This window comes from Octopus bimaculoides, chromosome 9 (assembly GCF_046866305.1).
Source record: "Octopus bimaculoides isolate indiv1 chromosome 9, ASM4686630v1, whole genome shotgun sequence".
Taxonomy (NCBI): Eukaryota; Metazoa; Mollusca; class Cephalopoda; order Octopoda; family Octopodidae; genus Octopus; species Octopus bimaculoides.
The window spans coordinates 59,085,613-59,108,934 of NC_142936.1; the positions used below are offsets into that span (position 1 = coordinate 59,085,613).

Sequence of the window (23,322 nt, forward strand, 5' to 3'; positions counted from 1 at the left end):
CCCAATATATCGGTACCTAATGTTGACTCCTGGATTGTCCAAAGGCAGTTCATGAAACATTGCTGCAAGGTACAGAGAGAAGAGCATCGGGGCCAAAACGCATCCTTGTTTTAATCCTCCAGTGATGGGGTTTTCAGACAGTTGGTTTTGATGGAAGATGGTTCTAGTCATACCATCAAGTAATTCCTGTACTAGGGAAATGAATTGATCAGGGCAGCTGAAGCGTCGGAGGACCTCCCACATTGCAGGCCTTGGGACGGTATCAAAGGCCTTTCCAAGGTTGTAAAAAACAAAATAGAGAGTTTTTTGTTTTCTACGACCTTTGTTTTCTACATATCAGGCTGAGTAAAAAGTAAGCAATGTTTTGAAACGTGAAATTCATCACAATATATTTCAACAATGCGGAAATTTTATCTATCAAAGTAAGTACCATTACAATCAACACATTTTTGTTTGCCAACTAGTTACAAGTTTGTTTATTCCGGTAACATAAAAATCTGGAGTCCTGGAGCTGATGAACTCTTTGAACGCACTTTCAGCATCGGTTTGATTTTTGAACTCCTCCTCTTGCAAGAATCCATCAAGGTGTTTGAAAAAGTGGTAGTCGGTAGGAGAAAGTTCTGGGGAATAAGCTAGGTCGAGAAGAACTACTATGAAGCCAAGTTCCCTCAACTTCTGGAGTGTCATTAGTGAAACGTGTAGTTGAGCATTGTCATGAAGACTGATTGGCCTTATTTTGTTGACCAGTCTGGGTTGGAGGTGTAGCAGTTTTTCATTCATTTTGGTAATTTCATAGTTATAGTGGATGAATGAGTCCAGCAGTACACCACCAAAGAGTCCCCATAACCTTTTTGAAGAGCTTGGGTTTAGGGAAGGTTTTCGGTGCTTCATCTTGGTCCAACCACTGCGAAGAATGTTTTTTATTATTGTACAGAATCCACCTTTCATTGCAAGCTACAATACGGTTGAGAAATGGATCGATCTGGTTATGGAGAAGAAGCAATGAGCAAATTCCATATCTGCGTATTTTCTGATTTTCATTCAAATCGTGTGGTACCCATTTGTCGAGCTTTTTTGATTTTCCGATCGCATGCAAATGGTTGCAGGCAATTTTCCGACTAAATTAAAGTTCTTTCACCAGTTCTCGAGTGGTTTTACATGGATCTTTCTCAATGACAGTCTTTAATTGACCACCATTGATGACAGATGGGCATCCACTATGCTCACGATCTTCAAGGCTCAGGTCACCACTGCGAAATCGTTTAAACCATTTTCAAGCTGACCACTCACTGGTCATTTCTTCACCACATGCTTCGTTGATATTGCAAGCAGTTTCAGCTGCTTTAGGTCCTTTTTTGAAGTTGAATAGCAAAATTGCTCGAACATCGCACTTTGACAGTTCCATTTCAGATGATTGTAATAATGGTGAAAAAAATATCAATGTTAATTTATTGATGCATTTGGGCAAGTCTATGTCTATATTATCAGACAACTGCAAAAAAAATGTTTAAAAAAATTCAAAACTCTGCAAAAATCTGGTACAAATTCTTCATGGTTCAAAACCTTGCTTACTTTTTACTCAACCTGATATATATATATAGATAGATAGGTAGAAAGAGAGCGAGATAGATAGATAGGTAGAAAGAGAGCAAGAGAGACAGATAGATAGCTAGATAGATATGTATGTATATAACTTATATATTCGTTGATAGTAGTTTCCTGCAAGTCATTGTTTGATGGAATGACACTATTTCATATAAATTAACACATAAGATTACACACTTTCAACATAAAAATGTAATGAGCACTTCCATATTTTTGTACCATAACATATACAATGTGGAGTGGGATGGTGGTATGCATGGATGCGAAAATGGAAACCAAAGAAACAAAGTGAAGTGATCTGAAAAATTCAAACCACATCAATGAGGCGACCAAGACAATATCACAAACGAACAAATACTTACTTTACATATTAGTAAAGTTGTATCCATCATTTAGCACCTGGAGAAAATTTGTTTTCTTGATTGATTGTGTGTGTGTGTGTGTGTGTGTGTGTGTGTGTGTGTGTGTGTGTATTTTAGGGAAGTAGTAAAACGCCAGACTAAATCATCATTTTCGTTTTAATGTCTGTTGGTATGGGCATCATTTTGTGAAGCTCAAATTTGAAGAACTAACTTTCACCACTTCTTACCCATGTCTTCCTCAATTCTCCTCCACTCTGATAACCTTCCACTGCCAGTGCATGATATTTTTCTTAAGCAGCACCCATTGGCCATTCACATTGTTTTGTTTATACCAGCACAGATGTTTTTGTACACTCAACTTGATGTCCTTCAAAACCAGTTACTTTTGCAGCTTAATTGCAGTCCACCTTTCATACAGATTAACATTTCACATCTAACCAATTCATATTTAACTCTCTTCACGAAAATCTTTCACATTTAGTATCAATATCTCCCTACTATACAGCATCACTTTTAAATATGTTTCATGTAGACTTCCTTCCTTCTAGGGGGAGGGAGAGAGAGAGAGAGAGAAAAAGAGAGGAAACCTTTCTTGCCAACAAAGATAACAGCTCTGTAAACGGCCTCCACACCACTTCTCTACAAACTGTACTCTCACTACAACCACTTTCAACAATAATTAGATCACCTAGGTTACTGAAACTTAACACCATCAGAGCCAGCACAGCAGTCATGGACTCCATTTCAAAGGTGTCCTTAATGCAAACTATTCCCATTTCATCTAGCGCAATTGAAATCCTGGTTCTCTGTCAGTCTTCCGGAAAAACAAAGCATCTTTCATGTACTCATTGTCTGTACAGAGTAACATGTGCATATTACTTCTTTCCTACATGGGGAAAGGCTATTGAGCAATGCCATATTGTTACTCACTAGCCCTTTCTGTTTTGCTATGGCCATTTGAATTTCCTTTGAAGTTTGGGTTTTTTCAACAAGGTTGAAAACTAACAGATTCTGCTTCGAGAACCAACATCCTTTTGTTACCAAATTTCTATTAATTTTGAAGATAATGAAACAACTTGGCTATTATTAAGCTGGTGGTTTGAAACAAATTACTATGGAATTCTGATAAAAAGTTTAAATTTATGGAGATGTACTTGCATAGCAAGTGACCTGATCTGAGATTGTGTGCTGGAACGAAAACAATTGCAGCACAGAATTTTGTCAGTGAACAGGTCGCGGTCTCAAAGTGACGAAAATATTTTGACAAATTAAATTTAAATGTTGAAGTGAATCTGACGGCTTTTGTGTGTTATTTTAAATGGCTTATAAACACCTTCCACGCTGCAATAGTTTAAATTTAGATTACTTTAAAGCAGGAGGTTTATATCATAAAACAAGGAACAGTCTCAAGTGGGTTGGTATCAAAAGAGTTAAACTGAAAATCAAAGACTTCAGTCTTGAATTCCAGTGTTATTGCTTCAATAATTATATGGAATAGCAAGAAGCTAACCTAGAGCTTTAGTAAATGCCTACTACAGCACTAAATTTATTCACCAACTTTGCTGCTAACTTTTCATGTTGGTGAAATCATTATACATAACATAGGGTGTGCTAAATACCTTTCACAAGACAGTTTTTTTTTTTTCCAGAATACACAATATGTACTGGACATTTTCAAAGGCATTTTGTGACTTTGAAAAATATTTAAATTCTTAAATGTAGAAAAGATGTATGTCACGATTCCATTAGCAATACAGTATCTATGACTCAACTTTCTTATACAGCCATTCCTGATTATATTCCAAAAACTTGCTCCATCATTTTGATGTCTGTGATGTTGTCCTTCTTAAAGTGCATCACATCTACCTTAGTAGTAGCTTATAAAAGTTGTTATTGATATGATCCTTCATTACCTGAGTAAATGGCACAGTAGCATATAAGGTGATGCTTTCAACATCCTGCTGGCAACTATCTCTGCTTTCATCACACTTGTTAATATTAGTGTTAAAACATTAAATGCAAGTGAACAACATCAAAAATCTAATTAGATATAATCGTGCAGTGAGAAAAAGACAATAATGGCTAGTTTAATAGTTGAAGCAACAACGGGAGATAACTCATGTGTCAGTCTCATCACAGCAGTACATAAACTCCACAGTACAATATTGTACATTAGTAGGTGTGAAGAATTAGCATATTTTGGAAAGTGGTAATTTAAATAGTTTAATAACTCCTCTTAACCTAAATATTTGATACATTATTTACATTTGACGGATATTTGTCCTCATCTTGTTTGTTGTTAACACGTTTCGGCTGATATACCCTCCAGTTTTCATCAAGTGTCTTGGGGAAATTTCGAACCTGGGTTCTCATTCCTAAGGTATTTTTCGATGTTGTTTATTATTATTATTATTATTATTATTATTATTCAGGTCACTGCCTGGAGTCGAACTTGGAATCTTGGGATTAGTAGCTCACGCTCTTAACCACTACGCCATATGCCCGTGGGCATACGGCGTAGTGGTTAAGAGCGTGGGCTACTAACTCCAAGATTCCGAGTTCGATTCCAGGCAGTGACCTGAATAATAACAACATCGAAAAATACCTTAGGAGTGAGAACCCAGGTTCGAAATTTCCCCCAAGACACTTGATGAATGCTGGAGGGTATATCAGCCAAAACGTTGTGTTAACAACAAACAAGATGAGGACAAATATCCTCCACATTCGAAAAGCAAATCCCAGTGACATTAAAAAACTATTATATTTTTATACTTAAATATTAAAAGGAATTGCATAAAAAAAGAAGTTAAAATATCTTGTGTATTGTAGAAGTATAATCAATGTATTGCACATGAAGTTTAACAAAATCTTATATGAACTCTCAGAGGCCATATGGACTCTAGTTGTGAACCACTAAGAAATCATATATACTTAAACAAGGGTATGGCAAGCTTCTTATATAGAATCATAGATAACTTATCAACCCTCATCATGTAAAAAATATAATTAAGAAAAAATAAAATTAAGTTAAGAAAACAATTTTTGAATTATAAATAATCATTTCATTCTTTTCTATCCTTACCACTTTTAAATAACAATTATATTTAACCATTTTACAGCAAAAATCAGGTATATCCACTCAAAATTTCATAACTTTTAAATGTGGAAAGAAGTTTTATGTAACAATCTATGTCTTACTGAGGAATGTCAGGTTTGAAACTATTTTTTGTTGAGGTATGCCAACTTTATAGCAACAAAGTAACTTGCAGAAAATACCAAATCTATTTTTTGGTAGATAATCAGTATGATTACTGAATATCTGTTGAGCAGAGGAATCCTAGAAGATCAATGGTCAGGATTATCAAGCTTTATCAAGAGAGTAACTGCAAAGCATCCGTAGAGGCAGCGTCCATGGTTGTGTAATCAGCTAATGAAAGACTCTCTATGACTCAAGCCTGAGTCATTGGAATCCATGCAAGCAGCGTGACCAAGATGATGAGATGACTGAAATAATCATACATGTATATACATGCAGACACACGTGTATATACATGCAGACATACATGTATATATATGCATATACATGCCTGCACAGGTGTATGTATATATATCCTTTATAGTATTAAATCTCATTCTGACTAACACCATAATCAGCATAACTACATTTTTTTAAAATTATAAATGCACATACACATTATATATTTTATATAATTTGCATATGACTAAAATCTCTCAACCATACAATTAATTTGATTAAATTAATTTCAATTAAGAAGTTAAATCCACTACATTGAATTAATGTTGATAAAGTGAGCAACTATTAGTGAATGCAGCTACTAACTTGTAATGGGAGTGGTCAAGTTTAGCATCAATCACTCAAGTAATTAGCAGATAACTGATGAGATTAGAATCCATTTGCAAAAACAAAGAGGGTGTGTTACTTTATTGCGGAGGTCTTTAAAGTAGAACAGAAATATATACATATTATGTAAAAATGAACAAAAACCATGTGTTAAATTGATTTCACTACACTGTGTAAAACAAAAAAAATAAAGGCATTGAGGAGGCCTTGTGCAAAAATAAGGAAATGAAACGGTGTGATGTTTATACTTTTCTTATAAAGTATTACTGACTTTAACTCAATGATTCCCAATGTGGAGCATATACCCTACTGTTGGGACCTGGGAAAATTGTGGTGGAACGCGAGATCCAAAATTTTTTTTTTTTTTTTTTAGGGCATGGAATTATGAAAATCTGCTGTTTTCACAACAAATATACTACACCTATACTCAGCCTAGCCAAACTAATCTCTCAAGTCAAACATACTGTGTGAAGACTTTACTACAGTATAGTGTATTCTAATGCCCTACTATGGATATTTCTTTAAGGAAAGTATAAAATTATGAAACATTAAAAATAAAGTTGTTTTTTACTAACCACCAGTGGGGAATACATTTTTCTGAAAAGATGTAGTGGGGCCCGGGGGGAAAATAGGTTGAGAAACACTGTTTTAACTCTTTTATTATTTATATTTCTGTTGAAATACACTGTATTTATTTCAATTCATTTTGAAAATGATAAAGGAGTTAGTATAATAACTATGTTATTATTAAGCTGATGTTTGGAACATTAAATTGATTTGAAATTTTGCTGGAAGGTTTTAATTTAGATAATTTTAAAACAAGGAATTGGTATCATAGAACCAGAGGTAATTTCAGGCAGACGGGTTGATATCTCAGGGTTAAATGCAACGACATGGGCTACAAGTATCTAACTTTCAGAATTGGTTACATTAATTAAGTTAATTAAATTAACCAATAACTTACTCAAGTTAAACTTGTTAGAAGAAAGAAAAAACAAAAGAAAAGAAAAACATGTGAACATGTGAACCTGAAAAGAAATATAAGGTGAAATAACTGACATTGTTGTGATGAATTTATCCACTGGAAGAAACCAGTTTCAGTTTTAAATGGAATTTAAACTATAAAAGTTTTGAGTTTTTATTCTACATAAGAAAATATACTTTTCTTCTTTTACTTGTTTCAGTCAGAGGCCAAGCTGGAGCACCGCCTTTAGTCGAACAAATCGACCTCAAGATTTATTCTTTGTAAGCCTAGTATTTATTCTAGTGGACCCTTTTGCTGAACCGCTAAGTTACAGCAACGTAAACACACCAACATCAGTTGTCAAGCAATGGTAGGTGGGGTGGGGGGACAAACATAGAAACACAGATACACACACACATATATATATACAACGGGCTTCTTTCAGCCTCCATCTACCACCAAATCCCCTCACAAGACTTTGGGCAGCTAGAGGCTATAGCAGATGACACTTGCCCAAAGTGCCATGCAGTGGGACTGAACCCGGAACCGTGTGGTTAGGAAGCAAGCTTCTTACCACACAGCCACACCTGCGCCTGTTTTACATTTGAACAGAAAAGAGGATTATGTTACTTAACAAAACAACAGTTTAATGTGTTTTTGAAATCCTCAAATCCCTAGTATTACTGATTCATAAAACTACATTTTTTTTTCTCCTTATAATAACATATCTATTCATTCTCAATACATTTTGGTGCATTCAAACGTGAATATGTTGCTCACTGTTGTTTTTCATTGGCTAACATCATTTAGAAGCTGTGTGTTTATAATGCTTGAAATTCATTGATGTAAGGGGACTACTATACACAACTTGGAAGACCAGCATAGTATATGCACACCAGCATAGCATATAAGTAAATAATTTGCTGATTTCTACTAACAAGAGCCACTGCCCTTGCTAGATTTGTTAATCCAGAAGTAGCTTTGACTGAGGAGATGCAATAAAGTTTAGAAACTGCAGTATCTCAAACACCCCTTACATCAATGAATTATGTGTTATGAATACACATTGTGTAAAGGTAGTAGATACTCTCTGATGACGAAAACACAACAGTAATCCATATACTCGGGTTTGAATCTGTAGGAACGTATTATGAATGAACAGCTGTTATTGTTTAGATGTTCCCTGTTCTGAGTGCACCACATGAATTATTATTAGATTGGTAGACATCAAAACACATCGCAGATAATTTGTTTGCTGATTCTGATAAACAAGAGCCCATACTCTTGCTAGATTTATAGACCCAGTGGGATAGCTTTGGCTGAAGAGAGACATTATAAGGCTGAAACATCATAACGGCCCAAAGTTTCCTTACATCAATAAATCATGTTATGAACACATCATCTGAAAAAGCATTTTCTCCACAACCAGAAAACAACCATGATCAGATATTCACATGCAAGTCTACCAGAATGTATTGAGGATCAATTATCATTATCATCATTATTATTATTATCATCATCATCATTGAGGTGGCAAGTTGGCAGAATCGTTAGCACACTGGAAGAAATGCTTAACAGTGTTTTGCCTGTTACTATGTTTTGAGTTCAAATTCCACAGAGGTCGACGTTGCCTTTTATCCTTTCGGGGTCAATTAAATAAGTGCCAGTTGAACACTGGTGTCGATGTAACCAACTGAACTTCTCCCCCAAAATTTCAGACCTTGTGCCTATAGTTGAAAGGATTATTATTATCATTAAGGTGGCGAGCTGGCAGAATCATTAGCACACTGATAGAATAAGTACTAGGCTTTGTATATGTTTGTGTGTCTGTGTTTGTCCCCCTCCCACCATCACTTGACAGCTGATGCTGGTGTGTTTACGTCTCTGTAACTTAGCAGTTCAGCAAAAGATACCGATAGAATAAATACTGAGGTCGATTTGTTTGACTAAAGGTGGTGCTCCAGCATGGCCTCAGTCAAATGACTGGAACATGTAAAAGAGTAACTAATAAGTATCAAATAACTTTTGAGTTTAAATTTAAATTGCTTTTACACATGATTTGGCATATTTGCTCTGTTGTTGATGTTTATCTCCCATTGTTTTGGTGCACCATTTTCTATCATTGATAAAAACTGTGCCCTTTTTGGCAACAAGTGTATACTAATATATTTATAGATTTACTAAGGAAATTTTCATTTGGGACTACATTTTAAAACACCTGTGTCCCTTTTTATGAAATGAATCTAGTGGCAACCTTGAAGCTAAGTGTAGGGCTGTACTCTAATTACATATAAATGCACAAACATCAAGGGAAACTAAAAATACACTACATGAGTCTAAGATTACTGCGAGGACATAAAGGCCAGGGTGACACAGAATATTGTGGAGAATGTCAGTCATGGCTTCACAACTGCTGTTAGAAACAATACTACACTAGATAAACAGGTCGGAGTGTAAACCCCAGGAAAGAAAGACAAAACACTGGACAAACTTCTGTTTACTCTTGAAAGAAAAATAAACAATAGTTTTATAGTTTTTCCCTTTTTTTTTTGTGAAAACAATAAAGCATTTCAGAATGGAAGCAAGTATTGTTTTGTGTTATTTTTTAATGTTTATATGTCTTCAAACTTCATTAACCCTTTCAATACTATATTTCTGTTTTGCTTTCAATTTAAAAAAAAAATAATGAAGAATATAGTAAAATAACATTTTCAAACAAATGAAATTTTAATAGGAAGTTATTTAGATCAGATTAATACACAAAATCTGCATCATAAAACCAAGAGCAATCTCTGGTGGATTGGTATCAAAAGGGTTAAATCAATATTGAGCTTCCAAAGAAACTAAGGTGATTCCCACCCACTTCTCTTGATACTGACCATGCACACAGAAATAGCTTTCAGTATACAATTACAAGACCAATTTAGATATAACAAGGTGCATAGTCTAATGTAAAATTATAAAATTAGTGATCCTCATATTGAAGGGTTGTCTGACAAGAATTTACATATCCTGTGTTGTATACACTGATTTTATACACAAAAGTATAGAGTTGTGACTGATCTAACACAGCAAGCAATTTCAGAGAGTTGTAACTGATCACACAAAAAAGGCAAGCAGAGAATTATGACTGATCTCACATAACATGCAAGTACAGAAAGCTGTGACTGATCTCACACAACAAGCAAGCATAGAGAATTATGACTGATCTTACACAAAAGTATAGACTTGTGACTGATTTCACACCACATGCAAACACAGAGTTTTGACTGATTTCACAGGAGACAAATACAGAGTTGTGATCAATCTCATGCAAAATGTATGTATAGATCTGTGACTGATTTTATACTACATAATTCTTGAGAAACATGACTAATGTCACATAGCATTGGAGCCTGGTGTTGCCATCTGGTTCACCAGTCCTCAGTCAAATCGTCCAACCCATGCTAGCATGGAAAGCGGACGTTAAACGATTATATATATATATATAAGGCGTGTTTACTGTATTAGTGATTTATATAAAATTAATTTACTACACTAGTGAGCTATATAAAATTTATTTACTGTACTAGTGGACTATATAAATAGCATATACTGAATCACTTATCTAAAGTTTGATTATTGCAAGAAGAAACTGTTTCTTAAAAACCTTCAAATTTGAGGGGAAAGTAAAAATATATAGTTTGTCCAGAGTAATGCATTTCTTAAAAAACTCACCATTAGAAAGTGCATCTTGTAACTCCTTTGAAGATATCTGACCACTTTGGTCTCTGTCCACTCTAGAAACCATTACAAATTTAGGTTAAAAAACAAATCAAAATGTATACGATTACAAAATAGAAGATGCAATTGCAAATAAAGAAAATGAAGAGAAAATAATATTCATGAGGAAACAAATTAGAATCAGTGAAAAACAAGTGGAATACAGAATGGGAAATTGGAATTGAACAAGAGAACAATGTAAGTAGTGATTAGAGTAAACACAGAAATGGTTGAATATTAACATGTCATTGCAAACAATAGGTAAATGAGTGTAGATAAATTACTGAACTGTGTAGGAAGATAAACACTGAGATAAAATCTTTTGGTATTTGATATATTGGTAGAATTCTGGTTGAAGCACTCCATGTAACCCTCATGACTTCTCTATTTTTGGGAATTTCCAGAAAATTTTTGTTCTACACATGGGGATTCATACAATCACGGGAATTTTTTTTTTTCTAAATCTTTACCCTCCACCCACTATCTGAAAATTCCATGCTTTTCTGAGTTTTCTTTTACCGCTGTTTAAAATAACGACAGCCTGAATTTCTTGCTTAAATCCCAGCAATGGACTACCCTTAAGTGCATCATTATTCTTTTAAATGTGACAAAGAAACAAGGAATATATCAGGTGGTCGTGAGGTGTGCTAAGGACAATAGCTAAATCATCCTTAAATCAGACACACAAAAAAAATTTTTTTTTTCATAATCATATGAATTCCAAGGTGAAGAACTCCAATTTGCAAACATTTTCTGAAAATTCCAAAAAATAAAAAAAGTTATGAGGGATCATAGGGGGTAATTAAATCAGAATTCTGCCACCATATTTTAGTTAATAAAAAAATGGTAGTCGCTCTGCCATCCCAACACTCTTCCTCCTTGTTCCTCATCTGACCAAGCCCCTCCTCTCCTTCCCACACTTCTCTTAGGAATTCTTCTTCACCCTATTCTAACTGCTCCTTCCCCCCTTTCCATCACATACTTGTTCCTTAATAATGCTGTAAAACCCAAGACTCCACTCCTTTACACAACCCCCAGTGTTACCTTCACAACTCCATCCCTCACTTCTTAACTGTGTCATTAATCCCATCTTCCTCTACATCCTATTCTCTGTCATAATCCCCAATCTCTTATCTAAGGTCCACTTTGGGACCTTAGACTTGCAAGCTACCTAGCAATCAACACTAGTGCTAGTGTCATGAAAAAAAAAAGCACCCAGTACATGCTGTAAAGTGGTTGGCATTGAAAAGGGCATCCAACCAAACCAAGCTAAAGCAGGAACTGATGCATGACACACTCTTCCAATTCATTAGACCCTGTAAAACCATCCAATCCATGCCAGTATGGAAGCCAGATGTTAAACGATGATGATGATTTCTCTGTTACTATATTTTCTTCTCATACTACTAAACCAAGAAGTAGATTGAATTAGTTACAGGATATTTGTTAGAGCCTGAGAGAGATGGAAGATCAGAGAGCTACTGGTACTTCTTTAAAAAAAGAGACAGATTATGATGCATCTCCTAGAATTGAGAAAACCTATGATCAAAGAGCATTCCATCCATGACCTTCCTGTCATTTTGTACATGAAAAACTATTTTGTCCAGTGTGTTCTCATTGTAATAAGATATTTGATGGAGGGAGATTTGACTGCTATCTTTAGCAGATCTACCAACTAGGGCAAGATTCTCTCATCTGCTTTCCAGGCTGATATAGATTGGACAGTTTGACAGGGGCTGGTTAAGTAGAAGACTGCATCAGGTTTCAGTGTCTGTTTTACATGGTTTTAGCACCAACCACCTCATTGCAAAAGTTTAACTATTGAGTAGTGGATGATGAGGGTCTACAAAGATAGAGTTAGTATGATCTGCTGAATGAGCAATATTAGCCAACTCCAAAGACAAAGAACAAATAATTGGCATTGATTCCATAAAGAGAGACCTTGAGAACATTCACCAGAAGAGCCATGATTTGTTGTTGTTGTTGATGCTGTTGGCACTCCGTCGATACGACGTCGAGGGTTCCAGTTGATCCGATCAATGGAACAGCCTGCTCGTGAAATTAACGTGCAAGTGGCTGAGCACTCCACAGACACGTGTACCCTTAACGTAGTTCTTGGGGATATTCAGCGTGACACAGTGTGACAAGGCTGACCCTTTGAATTACAGGCACAACAGAAACAGGAAGTAAGAGTGAGAGAACGTTGTGGTGAAAGAGTACAGCAGGGTTCACCACCATCCCCTGCCGGAGCCTCGTGGAGCTTTAGGTGTTTTCACTCAATAAACACTCACAACGCCCGGTCTGGGAATCGAAACGACGATCCTATGATCGCGAGTCCGCTGCCCTAACCACTGCGCCTCCACAGAAGAGCCATGATAAATTTGTCCCTTCTAACAACAAGAAACTCAGGCCACTATCACCAAAGATCTCTCCTGGTACATCTTTAGTAGAGCTAGGATTGCCTCTCAAAGACTAGACTTTCTTTTTAGGGCCAGAAGACATTTCAGTCCTAAAAAGCTACTGGCACACTACAATGCTCAAGTGAGGCCCACATCTGGGATGGTGCTGCAACTATGCACACTAATATGCTGACTGCTCCCAAAGAAAGACCACTCAGCTGATTGATATTCCACTGTGAATGGACACACTCCAGCCCACAGGCATGCTGCCTCCCCTCCCAGTCTTTTCTATCACTGCTATAAGTCTCTGTTCTTTGGAGCTGACTGGTGAGGTACTTTCACTACTCAGGTGCATCTGACCCACTTGTTTTTCCACTTTTCATCACCCTTGTTACATCCAACTTGCTTTTCTCTGTACTAACCACTAGTCCCAATCTTCCTTCTGCAGAACATCAGCTCTCTGGAATCTTCTTCCTGCAGGCACTGACTGGCAACAGCTTAAACAGAACATCAATAGCAACAATCACCAGTCTTGGGAGACCTGCAAAGGTCATAGGCTCTGTATCTTCATTCAGACTCAGCAAATAAAAAAAAATTAATGTGTGTACAAGAAAGACAGCAATGTTGTTGAAGAAATATAATTGAAATGGATGAAACTAAATCCCATGAAAATACCAACAAGAATCAGAACTAGTTTTCATCAAGAGCTGTAGATGTAATCAGCCATAACCACTTCAACAGACATTTCTTAAAACAACCAGATACAATATCCTTTCCTTTTTACCCCCCTCCACCAAAAAAAAACCCCACTTCCCACAGTCAATATTTCAGAAGTTTAACCTTTCCATAAATATAATAATGAAATTTACTACTTATGTGCTTCAATTATTAAAGATAAAAAAATAAATGCCCTTTCAACAGCAAGAAACCTGCTCTACTCCTGCCCTTGTATCATATTTCAATCACTCATCATCATCATTTAAAGTCCAAAGTCACCTCTCTTGAGGTTCATAGTCTTGCAAGCTGCATGGTGACCTCACTAGTGCTGGTGGCACGAAAAAGGGCACCAAGTACATACTATAAGGTGGTTGACCTTAGGAAGAGCATTCAGTCATAAAAACCAGGCCAAAGCAGACACTGGTGCACAATGCAGTCCTTGGACGTATCAGATTTTGTCAAACCACAACACTAGAATTTTGAGGAACTTAATTTACTTTTACATTTATTTCTATCTCCAGCTGATGTTATAATTGGGATGGAAAGTTTTAATTGGGATATGAACACTTTAAAAAATGAGCAATTTTGTATCAAAGAACCAGGTTCAGTCTTTGATGGATTGATATCTGAAGAGGTTAAAAGCTCTCACAAAACAGACTGGTTAATAATGCAAATCCAGATCCAATTCTTTTAGAATAACAACACCAAGCCAACAATCCAGGGTCAATATCTTCAGAGAAATTTACTTTGTAACTGAACATTAATTAAAAGTTTTATCAATGTTTATTTACTAGTAATGAAGGTGCGGGCATGTCTATGTGGTTTAAAAGCTTGTTGCCCAACCATGTGATCGTAAGTTCATTCCTACTGCACAGTACTTTGGGCAAGTGCTTTCCACTATAGCCCCAGGCTGACCAAAGCTTTGTGAGTGTGGTTTTGGCAGATGGAAACTAAAAGAAGCCCATCATACACACACACATATATATATATTTATATAAATGAGAGAGAGAGAGAGAGAGAGAGAGAGAGAGAGTTTGTGTCTCCTTATCTTAAAAGAATGCCATTCATTTCCAATATTCTATGAAAGCTTGTCAATCTATAGGGAAATATTAGCTTGCTTTGACACAAGTGTAGGTAGGTGACAGGGAGACCATTTAGTCATAGAAAATCTGCCTCAAATTCCATCTGACCCATGCAAGCATGTAAAAACAGTACATTTGATGATGATGAGGATGAATGGGATGAAAAACAAAGCCAATTCTCGTAAGAAGTGAACTTAGAATGTAATGGATAAGAGCTAGAAAATTAAAGACATTTAGTCAAGCATTTCTTGTTTATCATCTCCACAATGTTAGCAGTGAAGAATTATGGCAAAGAAACTGGCCAAAAGCACTTTTATTTAGAATTAAACCATGTAAACATTTTGAAATTGAGAGAAATTAAATATTTCTAATTAGCAGCAACTAGATACAGAAAGTAATGAAACAAATTATATAGATATTGCTTGTCAAGTATCTTGGCAGTAGAATTGTTACAATTTTCTGCCTCAAACTGGCTTAAATATATCATTGAAATACAATATGAAATTAAAATCATTTAGACAAGTTAAGAAACCAGCAAAGAAAGAATAAAAAACAAAATTATTTTGGTAAAGTCTTCATTATTTTCAAAGTTAATAGAGAGAAAAATAGCAGATTTCAATAGAAATATAGTAACGAAGGGTTAAGTCATTATTCTTTATTACCAAGACAGCAATATACTTGATTCTAAAGAAAATGCTTAATTTATAACAGTATCTTGTAAGAAACATTCTTTTTTTTAATTAAAAATTCTTTCAATAGATTTTCTGTGACTGCAGTTAATTGTCTTCATTTCCAGCCAAGAAAAGATTGGTTTTCACTCTTAACAATGAATATTCAAATTACTATTTTACAGATGTAAATAACTTAACAAAGGAAAAGTTAATAATCAGTAACAGGCATGTATGCCAAGTACAAAGTATAAGCGACTTCAAAGGTCCAAACTTTGGAGACGTGCTAGTGAAAAGAAGTTTTCTGAAAAGGATATAAAGCCAAAAATAAAAACAGTGGAGGAGTTACATGGAGTAAAAAGTGTCTGAAAAGTGGAGTTTATAATCAGAACACCCACATAAGCTGTATTTTCCCCCCATATTAATGGGGATTTTTCCAAATTTTTCAGACTTCATTTTATGTAAAAAATGGTTTTGAAAATTTATGAAGTATCCCTAATCCCACCCTACTCTCACACTGACCACTTTTGGCCCAATTTTTTTAAATAAGTAATTTAATAAAACCCAAAAATAAAGCCAGCCATACCAAAACTCTGAACAGTCTCAATGCAGAGGTAAGCGCTTTCTTCCTATTGTTTGTCCATAAACAGAAATTGGAAGTTAAATAGGTATCACTGTATGGTTAAGAAGTTACTTTTGCAACTACATAGTTTCAGGTTCAATCACACTGCAGAACACCTAGGGTAAGTGCCTTCCCCTATATCCTTGGGTTGACAAACACCTTTGGAGTGGAAGTTGGTAGACAGAAACTACATGAAAGCTCAACTGCAAACTCGTGTGCCTGCAGTTTGTCACACACAGCTAGTGCACTTTGGTAATACTGCAGTATTAAAGATTTCTGGAAGTTATCTATATTAGCTTAACATAAAAGTCATCTTGAAAATTCTGAAGGTATTTGTTGCTAACAGCCAGAATAAACCAAGGCCATTGTCATTCATGCTCTCTACTAATTCTCTTTAGAATGTAATGGTTATTTAGCACTTGCCTTACTACTTTGTCCAGTTGGTGGAGAATTGTAATTACCTTTCCCCACCTATGCATCATTAGTCATCTCTCACTGCTTATCCACCATTCATTACATCTGCCCTTTAACCCTACCCAATCTTTAACCATCTAAATTTCTTTTCCTCATTCTCCATCACTCACTCCCTCATACACTCTTGCAACCTCCACCCAACCATACTCCTGACACTTCTGTTCCACTCACTTCTAATCAACTGGTACCTTAAGTATCTATCAGGACATCCCATCACTCGTATTTTTATCTTTTTTAGCTCCACCCCAATCACTCTGCACCCTCTCTTCTAAAATGTGAGCAGTCATGTAGTTCTTCATTATCATCATCATTTAGCATGTTTTCCATGCTGGCATGAGTAAGATGGTTTGAAGTTTATGGTTAAGAAGTTTGCATCCCTCCATGAGCCAAGTAAAATTGCAGTCATGGCAGATACTGGTGTTACACATATGGCACCTGTGCTGGTGGCATGTAAAAGCACTCATTACACTATCAGAGTGGTTGATGTTAGGAAGAGCATCCAACCATCGAAACCATACCAAATTAGATTGGAGTCTGGTGCAGCCTTCCAACTTGCCAGTCCTGGTCAAACTGTCCAACCCATGCCTGCGTGGAGAACAGAGGTTAAACGATGATGATGATAATCATCATAATAAAAATAATAATAATGCTGAAGCAAACTTCTTAACCATAAAGTCACATTTGTGTCTATATATGTAAACCAGAGAGCTGCACAAGCTCCAGTCTGTTTTGGCTTGGTTTCTATGGCTGGATGCCCTTTCTAATGCCAACCACTCCACACAGTGTACTGAGTTTTTTTTTTTTTATGAGTCACCAGCACAGGTGCCTTTTGCATGTCACCAAAACTGGCCGTAACTATGATTTCACTTAGCTGGAAGTGTCTTCTCAAGCACAGCAAATCACCAAAAGTCTTGGTCACTTGAGCAAATCTCGGTTACAAAAAGAAACTGCTGCTCTAGTCTTGGACCTATCAGATCCTGTAAAACTGTCTAATCCATAACAACATGGTAATGATGATGATTTCAGATGTTATGTGCCCTGGCTACACTTAATTCAAGACTACAGCTTGATCAAAGACACAATCTGAGGAAAAAGCCTGCATTACAAATGAATGCTGCATCAATTTTCCTTTGGGGAATTCATACACCATGCCAGTGGCACCTGACTGGTACTTGCACTGGTAGCACGTAAAAAGCACCCACTACACTCTCAGAGTGGTTGGCGTTAGGAAGGGCATCCAGCTATAGAAACCTAGTCAAATCAGACTGGAGCCTAGTGCAGCGTCCCGGCTTGCCACAGTCTTCAGTCAAACCCATACCAGTATGGAAAGTGGATGTTAAACGATGGTGGTGATGATACAACCATGTCAAAAAGAGCATACTGAAAGTAAACGATTTTTGAAAAATAAGGAAAAAAAGATGCCCCATAAGCTGAATTGCTACTTCAAGCAGAAGACTCAATGACTGGAGACCAAGAATTAACACTTTAACAAAGCAGTGAAAAATTTATAGAAAAATATGAAACTGTTAGGATGAATGAACTTGTCTTCTGATATATATTGTGACCTTTAAATAAATAATATTTATCTTTCACCAGATGGAGTACTTGTTTTGTTGAATTTTCTATCATGGATCAGTACATTATATGTGTGTGTGTGTGTGTGTGTGTGTGTGTGTGTGTGCACAAACATACATATCTATTTATATATATTAGACATATACAAATCATCATCATTTTAATGTTCATTTTTCCACACTCACATAAATCAGACAGAATTCATTGAGGCAGATTTTCTTTAGCTGGATGCCCTTCCTGTTGCCAATACTTGCCTGTCTCCACATAAAGTAATATTGACCAGACAATTTCCATGGAAGACTGGAAATGAAGGACACCACTTGTATGACAATGCTCCGCACACACAAATAAATATATATATATATATATATATATATATATATACATGTATAATGACCTTTCTGTAACTTTTCCATCAAATCCTCTCGCAAAGTTTTGGTCAGTCTGGAGCTATAGTAGAAGACACTTGCCAAAGTCACACACAGTGGGACTGAATCGAAAACCATGTAGATAAGCAAACTTCTTAACCATAAAGTCATGTTTGTGTCTACATATGTCCAACCCATGCCAGCATGGAAAATGAACATTAAAGGATGATGAATATATATGGGTGTGGATGAATCCAGAGTCAATGGCCATCTAATTATATATATATATATATATACTAGCAGAGATACCCGGCGTTGCCCGTGTTACATGCAATTGAAAAATAAGACTTTTCTGTTATATTTTCTGTAAGGAACTGGAATACATATGATTCGAATTTCATCAAAATTGCACATGAGGGTTCTTTCCGTCTTTACACACCCTAAAAAAATTCTAATCATGAGACATGTATCCCATACTATTGATCTTTATGCGCATATTCCAAAATTTCAGTCTTCTGGAACCTGTAAAAAAGATTTTGCTCCTGCAAAATGGAGCTCATGGAGCTCTAAAATGTGGGAATGAAGGCCCCTATTGGGGGTGGGGGTGTTAATGTCAACCAGAGAAGTTGAATTGTTTTTACTTGGGTCTTATAGTATGCCTGTATATATGTGAGAGTATAGTCTCACTTTAATAGTTTCAGTATGAAATTGAAAATATTAAAGTGAAAATATTTGAAATTACAGTAGCGACATGTTATTGTTTCACTTTTGACAGGAAATAGTGGAATAGTTTCAGTGTTAGAGTGAAAGTATCTGACATTACAGTAGAGTGATGTTATTGTTTCATTTTTGACACATAATACTGAAATAGTGGAGGAGATAAGATATTGCTGTGGGCTTGAACTATGCAGGAAGTTAAAAACTTTTTTGGCCTAAGACACTACATGGACCTTAAAAGAATTTTGCTCCTGAAAAATGGAGCTCATGGAGCTGAAAATTGTGGGAGTTTAGGCCCCTATTGGTGATGGGTGTATTAATGTCAACCAGAGAAGTTTAATTGCTGGGAATCTTTTTAACTTGTGTGTAATATGTATTTTTGAATTTCTTTAAAATAGGAAATATATGTATGTTCACTGGGTTTGTAAAAGAGAGCAAAGCTACAGGAAAGCAAAAGACGAATGATCACGATAATCAGTCAGCTACCGTAGCCTAGTCGTTACTACTCCCCAATGTAGGATTCCTCACCATACAGGTGACAGGTACAGCTTTAAGATGCATTATGGATCTATAGCAATTGGAAGGGCATAACTCAATAGAAACAACAATGTGTGACGTTTGGAGTAAAGGGAAATGAAAGTGTCGCCTCTGGAGTTTGCAAATGACCAATATACCGATTAGTAACTGGGCAGAAAATATTTACAATCAATAAATGTCTTAGAACAACCAGTCACTCATCTGGGAAGGCCTTGAAATCAATGTTACCAACTGGGGACTATATGTGTCGCAGTGGTAATAAAAAGACTCAAAGGAGGTCTGCAACGAAATAATTTTACTCATCATCACTTTGCAAGTGAATCAGTGGAGGCAAAGATGAGTCTCATTTACTTGACAATTTATGCACTACATTGCAGAAATCACAATGTAAGTATATCTGAAAGGATAGTCTTACACTGTTGTACCGTTGAATTACAAATAATGCTCATCTGTTATGTTCGGGTGACCCTATAGCTACCAATGGTACAACTGTATTCGTCTTTGCTTAGGAAAAATGACTAAATTGTGGGTGTGAAGTCCCCATGAAGGGGTCTTTGTAACTTCTAAGAAGAAAAAATTTTAGAAATATTACTTTATTTGTGTGTAATCTGTATGGTTAAAATTTCATCAACATCAAAAATATATGAATTTTCATGGGGGTTATGGCCATTATGCATAGAATATAATTTCCAAATTTCTTAAAGATCCATTCAATACTTTTGACGTAGTTTTGGATAAGAAAACAAATGACTAATGTGTGTGTTTGTGTGCATATGTGTGTGTGTATGGGTGTATATATGTATAGATATCTGTATGCATTTATATATGTGTACATATTAGATGTACACCTATATATATACATCTACACATATGTATACATATACATGTATGCATATAGATCTATATCTATACATATACATGTATATGTGTACATATACATCTCTCTCTCTCTGTATGTATATATATATATATATATATATATATATATATATACACACACACACACCATTAAAGTGAAAGTATCTGTCATTACAGTATCGAAATGTGATTGTTTCAGTTAGTGAAATAGTTTCATTTTTAAAGTGAAAGTATTTGACATGAGTGTTTTTGTTTCACTTTTGACACGTAATACTTAAATAGTGGAGGAGATATGATGTTGCTGTGGGCTCGAACTATGCAAGAAGTTAAAAACCCTAAGTAAGACATGTGTAAAATTTGAATGAAATTGGTTGTGGAGTTCTCGAGTTTTAGGGGAACACACACACAGACAGACAGACAGACACACATTCTCATTTTTCTCCTGTCAAACCATTGAACCCATGCCAGCATGGAAAGCAAACATTAAATAAGGATGATGATGATGATGATGATATATATATATATATGAATGTATTAGAAATCTGTGGTTTGGTGCCCATGTACATATTTAATCTACCAGGGTGGGCTGGACTAAGCTGTAGCAAAGGCAGCTAACCCAGGAGATGCAGAACTAACAGATAAACTGGATGTGTTATTCACTGAGTTTAATAACAAACATTTGCACCAACTTCCTGCTTTCAACATTTCCAAAAAGTGAAATTATCAAAAAGTGAGACTGGTTTACACAACCTTCACCACTGAAAACAAACCATCTATACGGGTAGTCTAACAGTCAAATTGATGGACCCTCATGCATAGAAACTGACAGGAGTATTTACTATATAACACATATATGCATATATATATGCATATATATATATATATGCATATATATATATATATATATATATATATATATATATATATATATATATATATATATATATATATATAGCATGCTGTGTGCTAGCCAGTGAACAGTATAAGAGGACAAGGAAGATCTAAATCTTGATTAAGTACCCCTTCACTTGCAGCAGTTAAAGAGATTTTTGAAGACATGCTACTGAATATTCAGTTATGTAGTTACTTATATGTCGTCTAAATTTTTTTATATCAAACTGTTCAAACTTGCTGTACTCAAGAAGACTCATCCTCCACAGCTGAAGTGTTAATGTCATGCCCCCTGATGAAGAGGATTCTCCTGCAAGAGACCTCTGCTGGTCCCACATAAAAGCACTCATGCTGGTGCCACATTAAAAACACCCAGCACACACTGTAAAGTGGTTGGCATTAGGAAGGACATCCAGCCATAGAAACCTAGCCAAATCAGACTGGAACCTGGTGTAGCTCTCTGGCTTGCCAACTCTGGTCAAACTGTCCAACCCATGCCTGCATGGAAAATGGATATCAAAAGATGAGTCATTGTCATATCTTTGTGAATTATTTACTTCATAGCTTACAACATTGCTGGTAGGATCTGGCACCCGTGCTGGTACATGTAAAAAGCACCTTTCAAGTGTTTGGCCTCACGCAGGCAAGGTGGCTGATGCTGGTGGCCTGTGAAAAGCATCTTTCAAGTGTTGAGCCTCATGGAGGCAATGATGAATGACCGAAAACTTTGGCATTATGCCGTGCTTGAGAAGAAGACCCATCAAGCCAGGTAAAATTGCAGGCATGGCAGATACTGGTGTAACACAAATGGCACCCATGCCAGTGGCATGTAAAAGCACTCATTACACTCTCAGAAAGGTTGGTGTTAGGAAGGAGATCCAGCCATAGAAACCATGCCAAAACAGACTGGAGTCTGGTACAACCTTACAACTTGCCAGTCCTGGTTAAACTGTCCAACCCATGTCTGCATGGACAGCAAATGTTTGATGATGATGATCATCGTCATCATAATGTTGAAGCATGGTTAAGATGTCTTTTAGTCATTATGGGAAGAAAACCAAATTGAAAATTAAGAATGTGTTGCTGGCCAATAATGAGACCATACTGAAGATGTCACTAATGATTCAACTGAAACAGATGTGTGATCAGCAAGATGTGTGTGACCATGATGAATAATATGAAACTTTATTGTTAAATGAACCAGTCATGTCTATATTTCACGAACCATTGCTTATTGAAAAATTCTTGCACTCTTATTGTAACATGCCTTGATATTATGTGCTTGTTTGGTAAGCTTCATTGAGGTGACCTAAATATTCAAAATGAATTATTATAAATGAGACTCATTGCTGGCATATATCCTATAGACCAAGAACATTGGAACAATTGCAGGAGGAAAAGTCAGTTGTGGCATGTGAACTTCATACTACAACAGAAAATGATATCATGGCTTTACAGTCAACAGTTTGCATGCAGAAGAACCAACATCAAAAGTTGCCAATGTCTGTCATGCAAATTTTGTGATTCTAAACGGGTTTTTCAATAGAAAAAAAAATGTCTTGTATTTGAAAGCAACTTCACAAATTGTGCATCAAAACACCCCCCCCCCCTCCCATTTTGTAGCTTTAAAAAGAAATCGATGAGAAAAGATCTGACATGGAAACATAGGGATGTACATTATCAGGTAAGGAAAGAACAACCATACTATGAAATTTAAATTGAATACCGTCAGTTTGATATGCAAGTGAAAACTGACAGTCAGGTTACTTGAATTCCAAGTAACTTTCGGACATTCATTGTCAATCACAAATTTTTCAAAAGTCATCTGTAACCTTAGCAGTCTGACTGATAAACAAGTA

General features: G+C 36.0%; 1 protein-coding gene across 2 annotated transcripts in view; it reads right to left on the reverse strand.

Moving 5' to 3' along the window:
• LOC106871389 (programmed cell death protein 6) overlaps positions 1-23,322 on the reverse strand; it is a 45,090-nt gene that overhangs the window by 18,181 nt on the left and 3,587 nt on the right. The window contains exon 2 of one of the 2 annotated variants that reach the window (XM_014917811.3): positions 10,511-10,572. The exons of the other annotated variant lie outside the window; for it this stretch is intronic. Within the exon in view, the coding sequence (XP_014773297.1) occupies positions 10,511-10,572 (62 nt within the window). The remainder of the gene's footprint in view (positions 1-10,510; positions 10,573-23,322) is intronic. 2 annotated transcript variants of the gene reach the window in all.